This window comes from Prorops nasuta, unplaced genomic scaffold (assembly GCF_024137725.1).
Source record: "Prorops nasuta isolate Cenicafe-Biocafe unplaced genomic scaffold, Cenicafe_Pnas_1.2 PNAS00033, whole genome shotgun sequence".
Taxonomy (NCBI): domain Eukaryota; kingdom Metazoa; phylum Arthropoda; class Insecta; order Hymenoptera; family Bethylidae; genus Prorops; species Prorops nasuta.
In genome coordinates, this window is record NW_027116830.1 from 1,437,121 (window position 1) to 1,453,429 (window position 16,309).

General features: G+C 39.8%; 1 protein-coding gene and 1 long non-coding RNA gene across 20 annotated transcripts in view; both read right to left on the reverse strand.

Moving 5' to 3' along the window:
- LOC136783491 (rap guanine nucleotide exchange factor 2-like) overlaps positions 1-16,309 on the reverse strand; it is a 111,488-nt gene that overhangs the window by 5,601 nt on the left and 89,578 nt on the right. For 11 of the 19 annotated variants that reach the window (XM_066743696.1, XM_066743707.1, XM_066743690.1 and 8 more), the window contains 9 exons: positions 7,616-7,717; positions 4,243-4,455; positions 3,814-4,166; positions 2,124-3,722; positions 1,840-2,024; positions 1,512-1,747; positions 1,195-1,426; positions 800-1,099; positions 302-634 (listed from right to left, as the gene is read on the reverse strand). In XM_066743696.1, coding sequence (XP_066599793.1) covers positions 302-634; positions 800-1,099; positions 1,195-1,426; positions 1,512-1,747; positions 1,840-2,024; positions 2,124-3,722; positions 3,814-4,166; positions 4,243-4,455; positions 7,616-7,717 — 3,553 coding nt within the window. Of the gene's footprint in view, positions 1-301; positions 635-799; positions 1,100-1,194; positions 1,427-1,511; positions 1,748-1,839; positions 2,025-2,123; positions 3,723-3,813; positions 4,167-4,242; positions 4,456-5,195; positions 6,007-7,615; positions 7,718-10,218; positions 11,222-16,309 lie in introns of those variants that run through there. The other 8 variants (XM_066743699.1, XM_066743701.1, XM_066743703.1 and 5 more) reach the window with 7 other exon arrangements.
- Positions 9,116-10,181, reverse strand: LOC136783494 (uncharacterized). Its single transcript, XR_010824272.1, has 2 exons — positions 10,058-10,181; positions 9,116-9,933 (listed from the first exon to the last, which is right to left on the reverse strand). It is a non-coding gene; the product is annotated as an uncharacterized lncRNA (long non-coding RNA).

Consider the following 16,309-nt stretch of genomic DNA (forward strand, 5'->3'; position numbering starts at 1 on the left):
ATATATGTATGTATGTATAAGCTAAATAACATGGAACATTTATGAATGGCGTAGTAAACGACTGTGCAGCGTGCATAACAATGGAATTTCTTATTGCGTAACCTGACCTGTGTGTACTTTACGAGCATAAAGGTGCGTATGATGATGGTACTTCACGAGATGCTTTGCTTTCTTTCTCAACGAGTCAATTAATCGCTCTCATTTCATTCGTTTCTCCTCTCTTTCTAAGCTAACGGCTGATTATCGTTAACCTAACAGCATCTCGTTTCACACACTCATCGAGGTACAAAACGTAACTCACCACTCGTCAATGTTTTCCTCAAGGGTTGCAAATTGCTTAAGCTGGTCACGCTACTACTTTCCGCACTTAAGTCGACGGGCGGAGGCAGACTTGGAGGAGTGTCGCTGTGAGATCTCTCATGCATAGGAACTCGACTTCCGGATCCCAACCTTCTGGGTGCACCGGGGCTAGGCTCCAAACCACTCGAGTGCAAGGCTAGCCCTGGTACCGGTAGTGGTGGTGGACAATGCTTTGGTTGGTAAGGCCGAGTCTTATGAGGGTCGGAAAGTGCCAACATTTTCCTCACTGCCTGTGGCGACGCTGCTCCGAATTTTGTACCTGTGTTCCAAAAACCTACTGATTCACTTGTATTAGCAATATATATAGAGCGTAACTACTGAATAATTCACAAAATTTTGTCTAGTAATTACTGCATCGAACTAGTATGTGTTAGTTTTCTGATCAAACGCAAAAGAGCCAATTTTTAAGCTAGTTGTTGTTAGTAATAAAGTATCAAACCTTGTATACTTTTTCTGCCTTCGCTGGTACTGCTGGCACTACTGGTGGTTGATAAGGTCGGCGATGGGTGTCTCCTCCCTCGATTTCCACCGAGAGGTACCGCAGCGGCTATCGCAACAGCTCCGGCGTGGGGCTCGCACTCCACCGAGAGTGCGTGCAGCCGCTCCTCGTCAGTGATCACTTTCATATTAGCCAGATAAGCTTTTACTCTACGGACCATTTGGGCCTCTTCGAACATTTTCTTAGGATTCGGGGCGGCCGTTGATTTCTTTCGACGTTTAACCGTTGCAGTTTGCCCTCCTACAGATAAAATTCACGTTAGTTTACGCTTTATGAAAATGAGATACATGAGGAGAGAGTAAATAGTTTTTAGGATTAGTGTATAAAAGTTTTACCTTGATTCCCTGTGGTCATTTGGTTCAATGCAACCATGGCCGAGCTTGGTGGCTGGCCCCCTCTTTCTAACATAGTTAACAAGTCATATGGCGAGGAGCACATATTTGTCAATGTTCTAACTTCTTTCGCGATCATTCTCAATTTCTCAAAATTGACCAAACCTTCCACTCTTGAATCGTTACCCAAGTGTATAAAAGTCAAGTCCTTCTTCACGACTGGATAAAAGGGTATCTAGAAAAATAGCAATAATTTCGTAAGGTACCTTCTCGCGTTTCGCTACACCTTTGACACCTAGTAGCAAAAAAGATGAGCGCACTGTGTATGAATGTTCTTGACTCACTATTGGAGGTTGCGTTTGCTCAGACGCTACTAATTGTCGGTATTTGCTCATGTTACGACTAGGATCCATCAAGTCTTGCAAATCACTGAATAGCCTTTGATATTTGCTAGGTAGCTTCTCCCAAGAGGCTCTCAGTCTCGACACAGCACCATGGCCCAAACCCGAAATTATTGCAAACATCGAGTTGAAATTCTTGCATTCCTTGCATTGTCCTACGAATTAGAAATATGTTATGTATAAATACATGTAAATTTTCTTGATATAAATGGAGTTTTGAGAAAAACAAGTTTTTATTGCAACTCACGAGCTATTTTGATGAATTGTTTTATAATTTTACTGCGTCGAACGAGATTGTGTTCAGAACAGACTTCGGTTACGACCCAAAACATCTCTCTATTGACTAGCTCCGCAAATTGACTGAGCATAGGTACGCCATATTTGCTCTTTAGTTCAAATAAATCGTCCACGTATTCCGTAGATTCGATTTGCCTACATATCAGATACGAGAAGAAAGTTAACGTTTAAAATGGAAATATGTTATTTGTTATGAAATAACAAAGAATTGGTAATTAACTATAAAAACTTTACCTAAATATACTGAAGTCTTGGAAAGTCAATTGAACTGCTACTTCGACCGCGTTAAGCTGAAGAAAATGAACTTGTGATTCGCGAATGAGTTCCGGTGCTTGGTCGTCTGCTACAAGTGTTTCCGAAATACCATTTGTTTTCAAATAATAACGCGAACTTAGCCCAATCCTTTCCGCCAGATTTTGCATCTGATCGGGTAGCCTGCGTTGTTTGATCATACCACCATCGCCGACACTCACTTCGGCTAACGAAAAATTAGGGCTACTTTCCGTTATTCCAAATTCCTGAAGAGCTAGCATAACAACCTCGTGTGCCGTGGTTTCTTTGTGAATTAAGAGATACTTGCAGGTCTGATCGGCTTTATAAACTTTAAGCACGTGTTCGGGATAATCAGGTCCACGCTCGTCGTAACAATATAAAGAGGTGAGATCCGGGTTACTTTTAGAATGATATAAATTGGTACCGCTCTGAGAAACACCTGTTCCGGGAGGAGTATGTGGAGGTGCCAGAGGATCATCCAAATGAACCCCGTCGTTTATTGTATTCTTTGGCAGTATGTTCATTTTCATAAGAGCTTTCTGCAATCTTCGCTTAGGGCCAAGCGTCATAAAGCCTTTGTGCTCCTTTTTCACGTCTTTGCACGGAGAAACGTTGTTGTCGGAAATTAACAGTGGTACACCTCCTACTCCCACTATTGGATTTACAGGATTTACGGGAGTTATTGGATCTACGTGCGTTGAGAGCCTCGCTCGAGTATCGGATGGTAGCCTAGGAAGTTCTGGCTTATTCACTCTACCCCTTGGCCGAGGAGAATTATCTGGCATTTGAAGCATCTCTTTGAAGGCAAGTAAATTAGACTTTACAGTAATACTCAAATGAGTCGATCCACGAAGAATTTCAAGTGCCTTTGAATGATTAACGTGCTCGAAACTTTGTCCATTCACCTCCAAAATTTGATCGCCTCGCTTCAGACCAACGTCTTCCGCCTTCGACCTTTTATCAACTTGTGATATAAAAATACCAAAATTCCTTTCGTAGCCGCCCAAAATACTAAAGTGTAAAACTTCGTCTCTGCTTGGCCTTGCCAATGTTACGTTTCGTGTTCTTGCCTTCGCTGCACACGCAATATTCAGTAAACTTTGCTGTCCATGCATTTTTTCCCGCTCCAAGCCAGTCTCGAACTCTTCCAAAAATTCCATCATTGCGGGGTCTGTTTCGAAATCGGTAAAATGATTGTTGACCCAGAGCAAAACAACGCGCGCAACACGATCCCTCACTTGCGCTTGCTCGAACCATTCTAGTAATTGAGTAGCAACTAAAAGTGGACTATCTATAAATGTTCGATGAGTTAACAGAAAATCTTCTACGTAGGTTGGGTCTGTAATACTGTTTTCTTCTATAAGTTGAAGCATCAAACGATCCGGTGTACCACGGATTACAACGTGACCTCTGCGTGCACCACCGTCTAAAGCTCCTCGCAGCTCCGTTACTAAAATTACTCTTCCATTCTCTTCGTGCCTTCTGGTATTCTCTTCTCCCTGATGTTGTATTCTAAAGTAATCTGCTTGAGCGACACAGACAAACTGACAGTCATCGCATCTGCGAAAAAGGACGCATTTAGACAAAATTTTTTTCCAAAATAAATTTGAGAAAGGGACAGTAAGTTCTTAATTGTTTTCATTTTACTCACTTTGTTCTCATAACACCTTTGTGCAACAGTCGTTCCATAGTAGGCAAGATTCCAAAACTATCGCCGAGATGAAGCTGCTCAACTTCACCATTACTGTGCTCAATTTCAACAGTACCATTGATAAGAACACTCCAGCTGTCCAATTCTTCCCCATCATTTAGAACTACCATTCCAGCACGCTCCACTACTGCGAATACCATAACAGCACATAAAGCCCGCCTAACAGCCAAAGTCATGTTCGTAAATGCCTTTAACTGTTGCGTAAACTCTAAGAGTATTTCTATATCTTCTTCTGTCCTATCCATTGGATCTTTATCCAGGCATTCTCGTACAGTATCTCGTGGAGCTAAGCTCTACAAAAGCAAAAGAGAATCAATTAAACAGTTAAACTTTTATTTAAGATTTAAAAATGTGATCTAAAAAGCATACATCTGTGCTTTCGGCAAGATCTTCCTCTTCATCGCTGTCAACTATGGACTCTACTAGACCAGAAAGGTCCACCTCATCCGCATCAGCATCCAAGGAGCTTTGTACAGACGTCATTGTGTCTGAGCCACTATAGGCCGAGCTTGTATCACTCGAATGGCTGCTTCGGTTTGACTTTTGATAGAGTTCAGGCCTCCCAGTCAGGCCTTGTGAAAACTGCCAGGCAAAGCAAAGAAATAAGTTAGTTAACTTACAAAACTTGATCATTGTCTTTCTAAATATTTATAAATGGTATAAAGTGTCAAGGTTAGTCATTATTTACTAAGTAGATCACTAAAGCAGAATCAGAAAACATAAAGCGGGATGCCTTATTCTCACAGTCTCAAGTTACGCTTAGTAGTCTCTGAGCCCATGAATGTTTTCTGATGTCTGCATTTAACAAAAGATACTCTTTATCATTTGATATCCCTCTGACATAATTAAACCTGTTACAATTAAAAAGTTTGCCCATTCTTTTGCAGCAGGATTATCCAACTCATGTTTGGTTAGAGATCATCAGGGATTAAAGCATTAAAGTCGTTCTATTATATAAAATATAGCATGAGAGAGCAGAAGAAGGCGGTCGTTATTCGTCCCGGAGAGAACGGTAAATACCAAGAATGGGCGTGAATGGAGTAGCCTTTGCCAGAAGGCTAGGTTAGGTTCTTAAACATGACATCACGCTATCACGCACGCATCATCGAACTACACAAAGATATTTGGCATGGGATATCGCAAAACAAAACATCGTGACATCTGTCAGATTGAGCATCCCAAGTGTACAAAGGCACTATGGAGTAGAGTCGAGTAGATTGGATAGCAAGAAAAATGCAAAGTTCCCTACGAGTTTCGAATGTGAAATGAGAAAAAGGTCACCATACAGGGCCATTTTGAGTAGGCGAAGTCATTGGACTCACTTGATACATGCCGAAGGCGTCCATCCTGCCTTCCACCAAACAAAACTTTCTTTCCAACTCTATTCCTTGGCTTTACCGCAGCATACAAGAGCATAGGAGAAACTTTCCAGCCCAGGAGCGTACATTTTCCTTGGTGCTCGGGTGTTGGTGATTACCAGTGCTACCTGCTTCAGCTACGTCTTCCTCTACTAATTTCTTCCTCCTCCACTACACCGCACCACCTCGATCATGCAGCACACGCACACGAAAACAACGGAGCCTGTTGCAAACGCAACTCTCACCAACGCATACACGGCACAAGAAGCACTTACAGCGTTTCTTTGTGTAAAAACAAGTAGTAGGCCGCTCCTAGTGCACACAACCAATCCTCCATCATACGAAAAACAAGTGGTGTTAGTAGTATATTCATTTTCATTGCTAGTATTGCTGCTGCTTTTCCTCTCGTTTCTCGCTCTATTTCACTTCACTAATTCGCTCATTTTATATAGTTTTAAGGCACCGAAACCTCAGTTGCACGTGTGTGCGAGTGTGTGTGTATATGAATGTGTTAGAGAGTGTGCAATATCTGCGCGCGCTCGTCAGAATTCGATAAATGTTTTCGACACTTGAGGAAATGGTCGTAAGATGGTGGATGGATCGTGAACGGATGTGTTGACGAGTATTCGAACTCGGTGAAGCGGTAGATGATAGTTGCTAGATGACGACTCCTCTCGAGTGCACCGACTGCAATAGTCATGAGCCACCACCGTCAGTAAATGTCCCGAATGTCCAATGTCCATCAGCGGTCGTCAGTTTTTCATAGTATTAGTTGAGGGAAACGCATACGCACGGGAGGAACGAAAGAAACTGTCTCTGTTTCACTCATTTGACTCGCTCAACCTCTCTCTTGTCCCTTTCTCTTCTGACTGTAACCCCCACCCCTCAACTTGTTCCGCATCCACACTCCGCTCCACCGGCATTCCCCCGTCTAGGTATGCTAGGGTCACGTGACCTGCCGCGCCGGGCGGCAGCTCAGGTCCGTTAGAATAGGGGGCTCCCTTTAGGGGGCCCACCTGTAGCTTCAGCATCCTCTCTTCTCCCCAATTTTTCCCCTTCGCAAATTCCGATCCCTATAATCGACTGCAAACTACTCAATCTATATCCTAATTTCAAAAACAAACACCCTCCTTCTAAAATATTCTCCCATTCCGAAGCACCCTTATATCCGCATTAATCGATAGCCCTGTGTTTACGTACGAAAACAGCCGGCGACTGCAAAATTTTCAAGGTCCACAATTGGCCAATTTCATTGCACGAGAGTACACCGCTGCGCTGTATACGAAGTTGCGCGAGGCGAGAACGTAAATTCAGCGGATTCTCAGGAATGTTGATTGATGATAAACCGCTGTTTTGGAGGATAATAGAGGCGACCGTAGAGTCACGAGGGGCCTAATTTACGCGTGAATGCGTTCTTTGCTGCGGTATTAATGAGGAGAGGAGTGAGTAAAGAGGTCGTCGGGCACCCACGGCGATTTCAGCTCTCGATTCGGATATTGGTCTCGTGTGAAGCGAGCTTAAGGAGTCGACGTTCGGTCAATCGACGGCGTGTTAGTAGTCGAGTAAGGAAGAGAAAATAAGAGAGCGAGAAGCGTAGCAGCTACGAGGAGAAAAACAGTCTACCGGTTCGCTCTCTCAAAGAACTCTCGTCAGAAACGGCATAGCTGCTCAAAGGCCACTGCAAGACGACCAATCATTTATGCTCTCCGTTATACGTATATGCTTCTCTAGCGTGCCACACTTTTCCTCTTCTCCTCCCACACTCTCCAACGCACTTTCCAAATTAATCCTCGCGCAGAAGGATTTTATCCTCTTATACACGGCGAATTTTACTATCAGTTCACCTCGTGATATTTCCACTCTAACCTTTGCGGGAAAAAGTAGTGGGTGTTGAAGATTGGAACAGGAATATATGAAAGAAAAATTCAGAGTCTTCTTTACAAGTCGATGCGCGCGTCGAACATAACCTCTTATTCCTCCTATGCAAAGATCTGCCTCTTACGCCACTTATTATGTATACAAAACAAGACCCGCCACGAGGCTTTTCGTGGTATTACAGCCAGAGTAAACCCATGCAAAACCAAAACATTGCTGAATAAGCTCTTTCTTCGAAAGCAAGAAGCTGTTTTAACACAAAATTACTGCACAATGAGTTTTCTTTCCAGAATGCACTAAGAACAGATAAAGAAACGATGGTCTCTCAAAGATTATCGGGATAAAGACTCAATAACAGCGCAAACTTTCCAAATTTGCCGCGGTACAGGTTATGACGCGTTCTTAACGGAGCACGGAAGCTGTAAAAGCTGGACGTCTGAAAAGTTTTACGGTCCACCAAAAGTTTTATACCTGACTGTAAGAATTTGTAAGATAGAAAAAAGTATTACCGTATCGTCAAAGACCAAATTGACCTGACGGTGGTCGGTGATGGGATGAGGGTGCGCCGGTCGATGCATCCTTCCTCCTCCATGAACTTCCGGATAGTCGATCTGTAATGAAAAATCAATGCTCGTGTCAGAAACCGCACAACGCTGGCAAATCTGATAGTATTACAATACGTTTATTAGAATAATAAAATTAGCGACGCGCGTGTATCGAATTTCCCAAGATTGAAAAGACAATATGAAGATATCGAGGAAGGAATCTTGTTAGGATTCTTTATAAAAGAAACCCAGCAAGTTGGAGCGAAAGGAGAGGCAAATTTTGCTACTTTTTTCGAATAATCATGGCTGACTCTCGGCACCTGCCGTAGTCGTAGTTATTCAGCTGCGTCAACTTTCATTCGCTTAGCTTATATTTCCGTATCGCGAGTGGGCTCTTTTTTTCGGATGATAGACAGCATCGGTGTATTCGTTGGGAAATATAAAAGAGAGAAGAGACAACGAAATGAGCGCGCTTCGGACCGGAACTCGTAGGCCGGACTTCCGGTAGATAGGCTGCTGCTGCTTATGTATATATACTCTCCATTGAGAGAGACGTTCGTTGTCGCTCGAATTTGTTACAACTAAATAATGTGCAATCACTTTTCGAGCGAAAGTCCATTATTTTTCTCTACGTACATTCCTTTCGAGCGTTATCCTCCTAACACCAGCAGCAGCAGCAGCAGCAGCAGCAGCTACACCGGACCGGTGCGGTCCTTCTAGAATACACGTTCGTCGGATAAAACGCGGGATCAATATATAGAGTCGCTCTCTTCTACGCGCTGCCGTCGCTGCATTTCCAATAATTGTCACTTCCTCGTGAAAGAAAAAAGTTGATTGGTGCAAAAATGGGAATTTTTACGTGAGAGAACAAATTGGAAATAACGTTGGACGAGAGAAAGTACGCAGGGGCGATGGCGGCAGCGTGGCCAACGAGGTGGTCTTGAAAAGATAGATTGCTCGCGTGGTAGCTGATATTTCGTTATGGGAATGTTGTTGAAAAAATGGCAAACGTTTACCACGCGAAAACGATGCAGAATGATTGGTGAGCGTGACGCAATGTGTAAACACAGACCCATGCAGAAATGCATGCGTACCGCCTTTGTTAAACGATAAACTGCAGACTTTTTATGATCGCAGAGATTTCGCGACCAAAGCGACGAGGGAAAAATGTTTAATATTTCATTGGCAGCCTGGGATTTCAGCTGGTTAAGATTGAAATTTAAATCCAACCTTTTTCCCATTTGTAGATGATTCAGTGTATTTTTTTTTTAATTTACAGTGTAAACTGAATATTGCATCGATTTCTCTCTCTCTCTCTCTCTCTCTCTCTCTCTCTCTCTCTCTCTCTCGAGATTAGAAATAAAAGGATCCTATTGGATAAAAGACTTTTATTGTTTTAATTTTTCGGGAGCAAATTGATGTAGGCCAGTGTATTGTATAGAATGATAAAAAAAAAGTCGAATATTCCAATATTCCCTCAGTTTATTTATTTTTAACTACTAATAAATTAGATGAAACCTTATATGTATATTTAGTATTTTTCAGATTCTTCAATCCAAGTCATATTTCACTTTTAAATTTCTTTTTCCAGCTGTAATTATGAAACAATGTAATTAGCGAATCGTTTATCTTCGCAGCTATCAATGAAAATATAAATTTTGTTGTCTGCTCGGTCTGCTGTTGGTCTGTGGTGCAGGAGTTTAGCTTAGCGTGGGTCTCTCGCTGCTTCGCGTAGGCGAGATCCTCCACGTGCACGTGGTCCCATCAACGACACGCAATGACCAACACGTGAAAGGATTAGAGATCGGTTAATATAATTTACTGCAGCTACGCTGGAATATTATATTATTATTTCACACTTATTCGTGAATAATTTTCCCAATGGCAAAATTGTTAAACTCATAATTATACTCAGCACATTGTAAGCTTCCTCTCTAGTCGCCTCAATACTATTTTTCAGGATGTAGATTAGTAATATATATATATATAGGGAAAAATAATTCAAATTCTCCTTGGCTATATACGGTCTTTATTCCTTAAGGGCTTCCCGACAACTGTCGTCTCCTCTCCTTATCCCCCACTCTCCTTAGGTGTTACACCAAAACATTTATTAGGTGGATAGAGGGAGACTCTATCCCGTAGATATATCACAACATGTAATACAGCATAAATAAAATTGTTATTAAAGTTCAGCATTTTGTAAATCTTCCAGATTGTTAAATTAATTACAAGAAATTAATAAATGAATCGTAGACTGTCCCAAACACTTTCAATATACTTTCCTATAACAAGAGAATAATATATTTATAAATCACACTTATTCACGAATAATGTTTCCAACGACAAAATTGTAAGACTCGTAATTATACTCAGCACATACTACAGTACAAATAAAAGAAATATTACCTTCAAGGTCGATATTTTGTAAAAATTTTGCCAGGTTGCTGAAGTAACTTCAAGAGATAAGTTATATCAAAAAAACTTTTGTAGTAACTGAATTAAACTCTTTGGGTATACTTTCTTAATAAAAAAAAAAAAGTTGTTTTATGAATTTTCTCGGAAATTACCTCGGAAGAAGCTACCGATAAGGTGTTGGGTGTTCCTGGCCAGCTTCTCGATAAAGAGCGACCTTTCTTTCGCCTCACGACGACCCTTGTTCGCCCAGTTCTGTTCATATGTTTCAACATATTTCTGTCCCACCTACCACCAACTCGCACCGTGTATACCAATTAACTATCGAACTGCACACACTTGTAGGAAAACTCGATTAACCTTTTGGTATCCATGACTGTTTTTCCAAACGCTATGTAATCACCATCACAGCACCGTATTATTGCTGAATAGCTCACTGATTTTCTTCACTCGAATCCACAATTTTGGGCCGAACGTATATATATAGATTCACGGATTCCACGTAAGCATCAACAACGTTGCTTTATTGAGCGAATGGTACTCCGAATTCACAGTCATCTCTGTTTATGGCGTACGGACAGAAATTGGAATGAAAAGGAAGCTCTCGAGTAGCATAACACGGTGGTCACGTGGTGTCCTCTCGTACAAGTACCTCAACACTAATATAATCTGCTTTATTATGGATTAACTGCTTTTGGAAAATCACTTAACGCGCAGCGAAATACATTGGAAAGAAAGATTAATCGTCTGGAGGAAGGAATATTGTTTACGTTGATTAATAGCTCGATCGTTCAAAGGCACACCGTGTAATTTCACTCGCACACACACCGAGTCCACCTTAATAAATGGAAAGCTATACGTTGATCCCCGTCGGAAGAATAATTTAATTCTATAATTATAAGCACAGAATCTAAGCAAGGTTTTTCCTGTGTGAAATTTTTGTCGACTTTCTCATAATAATTTTGATAAGGGACTATAAATAATTGGGATTCGATGCACGATAAAACATGTGACGAGAATATCGTTCATTCGCGTATTCCAAAGCAATTTTGGAACTGCTTCAATTCACTCGTGACGCGGTTCTAGTCATTTGTTATTATTATAGATATAGAATAAAATTCGAAAGGTCGTCGCGTTACGAGCACTCAGCTGCTCTTAATTCTGTCGGACGAACGTACGAACTGAAGCACCACAGGGCTGTTGCTTGCGAGGAAAGAGGACAAGTCACGTGACAATACACACGTAGTAACACAACATGTATACAAGGTGTTCGTGACAAGTACGAGACACATTTACAGAAAACGTCAAGTTTACAAACAGAAGAGTGTTATGAAACCGAAGATTTCTTTATGAATCGTGTTACGTGATATCGAATTGTTGTTGCACGTTAGACGCTCTTGTGTGTATTTTATTGGGACACACAGTCTCATTACGACTTATTATATAATTGGATTTTACAATCCTTTTTAGTTTCAGCTTACTCGGCGCGTGAGTAATTTTCAATCCATTTTGCGATAAGTTTTATTTCGTCGAGATAACAACAATAATGCACTCTTCTCCTTTTTCCTTTTCTAATTATTTTCCAAACAAAAGAAGCGAAACGAAGAAAATTACACTTTCACGGTTAGAAAACGGACGACGGTGGAGAAAGGTTGAAAATTGTCACACACACATATGGCTCTAATGTTCTCACGCTGGACAACTCGAGAAAATTAAACCCCGAGTTTCTTCTTCGGGGAAGAGCTCGCTATCCAATCGTTAGTCACGTGACCTTACACACGTGTTTCTTCAGAAAGTAAAAACTGGTTTCTACGAAAATTTATGGCTCGCTGAAAAATTTCCAAAATAAAATACTCGAGTCCGTATATTTATTAGGTTCTATTATTTATATGTAGCAGAGAGAGAGAGAGAGAGAGAGAGAGAGAGAGAGAGAGAGAGTAAACTGCGGGTTAAAAATAATTTAGGGATGCGAAAACCGAAAAGAAGTAATTTTTCATTCCGAAAGTTTTGGATTATCTTGAGAAAAATTGTTGCACGGTCCGCATAACTTTATAAAAGTCCTGGCTTAAACGGTTTAAAGTAGAATTTGATTTTTGAACGAGACTGTCGACTTTGGAAAAATGCAAGCTCGAAAGTTTCAGTGATTTGTCAAACGTTCTAGGGGCTCCGGAGAAAAGCAACAAAGTGCCATCGAGCATATTCATGCTCGCTCGGCGCCAGTCTACTTTATTTTCGGTTCTTCCTGCAGTCTGTCTTTTTCAGCCATCATTGGCGTCACGCACAACCCTAAAAACCAAGCGAAAGAAAGAGCTGTGAAATTCCAGAGCAACAGGATCTGGTAGAAAAAAATCACGTTTTAGTCCCTACTTCTCAATGTCTCTTTTAAAGAAAAACTTTTTATATTTTCTAATAATACATTTTCACGTCCTACATTTAAATAATTTACAAATTATATTTCGACTAAATTATTTTGCAATAAACTCATTGGTCATTCTGAGAACAAACACGTGGAAGGAAAAGAGAAGGAGCAAAATTCCACAAGCTGCTTGGGAAAATGGCAGGTACCAAAGGGACCCTTGGAAAATCGTTAAGACCCCGTGACAAATTTTCACGGGTCACTAATAAACTCCTCAGAGATCATTGGAAACTCGAAAACGGAGAAAGCACTATTGCACGCGTCAACTAATTCTCTAGGAATCCCTTTTTAAAAATGGTAAAAACAACAATTCCCTTATAATAAAACAATTTTTTCCATAAGAATAAAGTAAATTAACACATTGAGGAAAATGACTAATGACACAGACGTATCACTCTGACCGGGAAACTCATGGCGCCACTCGAAGATATACAATATTCACTTAAACCTCTCTAAACAATGAAACACTGTATAGAAAACCCTGGAAACAACGCTATTGAGTCAACTAATTTCAAACACATAATTTTAAATAAATTTTACGAATAAAGTACAAGAAATTACTAATACAAAAATTTCCCAGTTTTCAACCTTTGCACTTTTAGAAATTATAGAAAAATCACAAGTGGCACTGAAGAGTCGGGTACACTTGGTAAGAAGATTCGAAGAGAGTCGAAGTAAGAACTAAGAACTAAGAAGAAGAAGAAGAAGAAGAGGAGGAAGAAGTGGATGCGACAGTGTCGAGGTTAAACCGATTGAGAGACGAAAAGCGACTGAGAGCTGGGAAGCTCGGCAAGCGTGCGGCCGATAAGCTCGCTATCTTCTCTTCACGGATGTAAGCATTTTTGTGTGTACACGTATATACATACTACCACGTGTGAAGTATACAGGGAGAACACAGAGAAATACTGCAGCACTTGATCGCTAATGTAATCGGATGCTCGAGTCCGGTCTATCTAGCGTACGCAGAACCTTCGAGCATTATAAAACGTTTTTAATTATCACCAGCGGATTAACCGATGCAATTACTGCGGAATAACTCTCCCGATTTCGCCCCAACTTCCCCCTTTTACCGAGAAACCGCGTTTTTAAGAGAAATTTCTTTTCGTCGACCATGAGGAACGCGCAGAATATTTTTTGGATTTTACGGAAAAATATCATTTCACGCTCGGGCCTTTTAATCTGGTTTTATACAGTTTGACGCATCCGCTAATTGCGATTGTGGAATCTGAAACGATTTCGCGCGACGTATTCTGGATGTGTGTGTGTGTGTTTACTACAATGTAGTTACATATATATATATATATATATATATATACTATACGTTCGTGCATTGCGAGGTATGAATGGAAAGTCGAGCGTGCACTACACGAATGCTTTTATTGGCAGCAAACGTCAAACGGACCTTTCCAAATATAGTTCGCTACTTCGAAATTGGCAAAGCTTTCCGGAAACTCGAAACTGTCTTAAAGTTTGCTAGGAAGCGAAATTACTAGACGCGAGTGGGCCGAAACTTGAATTTCGTGCAAAATATGTTAAGGAGACCACTGCGTACTTACACTTTGTCATTTCAGTCATATTCATTCGCTGCTTAAAATTTATGAATACTAAATTATATTTTATACCCTGGAGAATGGTCAATTAAACCATAGGGTGTGTTATATTATACGAGATTATGTATCGTTTAATTATGATGAATCGTGATAGTGATATCAGTATATATATATGTACGAGCAATGGTTTGTTGATATACAGGGTGATCAGTTTAAATTTTATACTAAACATAGATAAAATCACAAGCATACTATAGTATAAATATTGTTAAATAATTGTTTTATCGAGCTGTAGTTTATCAATTTGGAAGGTGACTAAATTAAATTTCAAACCAATACGAGATATAAAACTAAATATTTTATAGCAAAAATATCTAAAGAATTGTTCTGATCTTTAATTAAAGTGTTATTAAAGATGAAAATTTGTTTAAATTTAAATAGTCAAGTGAAAACTTTGGATTAAACAAATATTAATTTGTAATTACTTTTTAACTAAGGTAGACAAAAATTAAAAATAATATAGGAATTTTTCTCTTACAATCATTTGGCCTAATTGCGATTTTTGAATCGATAGGCTTTTCAAACGTAATCTATAGCCTATATATACATAATACCTAATTACTTACTATTTTCTTATCTCACTTTAGTATAAAAGGTGTGTATTTCAGGTATGCTAATTCGAAAATGTGTATATATATGTATATACTGTATAGACAAAACCCTAATTAAATAGTTATTAAGAGCTCGTGTATTGACTAGAACAATAATAATTATCATTTAATCAAGGAACACATAAAAAATGATTACAGTAATATCTATGTCAGAAAATCACCTTAGAATCCATTTCTCTATATTAATCATGAGCTTTCACTATTATTGAACATGATTAAAACAAAATGAAAAAAAAATGTTAGGTGTTCTATACTTGTTTACTCGTTAATAAAAAGTAATTAGAATAATAATTATTCGATTATATTGCGAAAGGTTTACTATAATGTATTAACAAGACCATAATCAGCAAGAAATGCAATCAATAATATCCCCTCGTTAATATCAATCTATAGGGAGTTGGATTTACTAAAAATCATAGATTGGATTGTGCATCCAATGTCCAAGAGACCCCAGCACCTATAATCATGTTCATGTATTAATTAAACATTCACCGATCTAGTCCTGTGTTCCAATATAGGTTCAATCTTAGTGCAAATACGTTACACTCGCATCGATTAATACATTATCACTAAAACGCCTAAAAATGCCACACCTCTTATTTGTCATATAAAATTAAACTAAAAATTGATGCAGTTACAAACTATAAAAATTAAAAAATACTTCCATGATTTTTTTCACGCAGTGCACGCTAAAAAAATGTAGGAATGAAAGGAGAAGAAAGTGGAAGAAAGAGGTAAGTGGCTCGAAGACCCACGAAAGAAATTGTGAGTTGAATGAAAACGGTTTAAAAGGTAAATGGCCGAGCACTAAACTATGTAGAGAAGGAGGCATTTGAAAGAAGTCTCGCATCTCTTACGCTTATCTGAATATCTGGAAGTGAGTCGAGAGTCGAAGGGAGGAAGGAAACTATAGCGTGTAAGATGTGTATGAACCTTGAATTCAGATAGCGCGTACTACGTTCCCTCGCCGGAAGTTAAGCGTCTTGGAACGTGGACTTGAAAAAGCCGGGAAATACGATACGTTGAATAGCGCGGAAATGCTGCGACCACTATTTGTTTTTATTTCGAGCCTACGGAGACCGAGTTATCGTGCTTCTTGTCAGCCTCCATTTTCTCTAACCATTATAATGACGTCACACTACTCAATCTCCCATTTTTTACACGTGTAAAAACATAAACTGGACAAAGCCACAGATTTGTTTACTTCGCTTACCGAGAATTTAGCGTTTCATCGAAATAATTCAAAGAAAAAAAAAAAAAAAAAAAAAACTCTTGCATTCCAATGCTACAGAATTTTTACAACCACGAGATTCCGTCTCAGGCAAAGGGGTATTTTTGTCATGGGCCTTCCGCTACCAGGAGACTCTTTTTTTTTCTATTTCTTTCCGTAATTTTGCGATGTACGTGCTGCTACTCGTGTGCTTTTTCAGTCGACCCTCGAGAACTCTTCGAGAAGTATCAACACACAGCGTGTAGTGGATCGTGTATTGCTTACGAGGTATATTTACGATTTAGGTAATAAGCTCCTTTGTACCGTGTCGCTATTTACGACTTGTTCTATGAAATTAACGTCGAGCGCACGCTCGTCAACAAACTCTGCATTCAACAC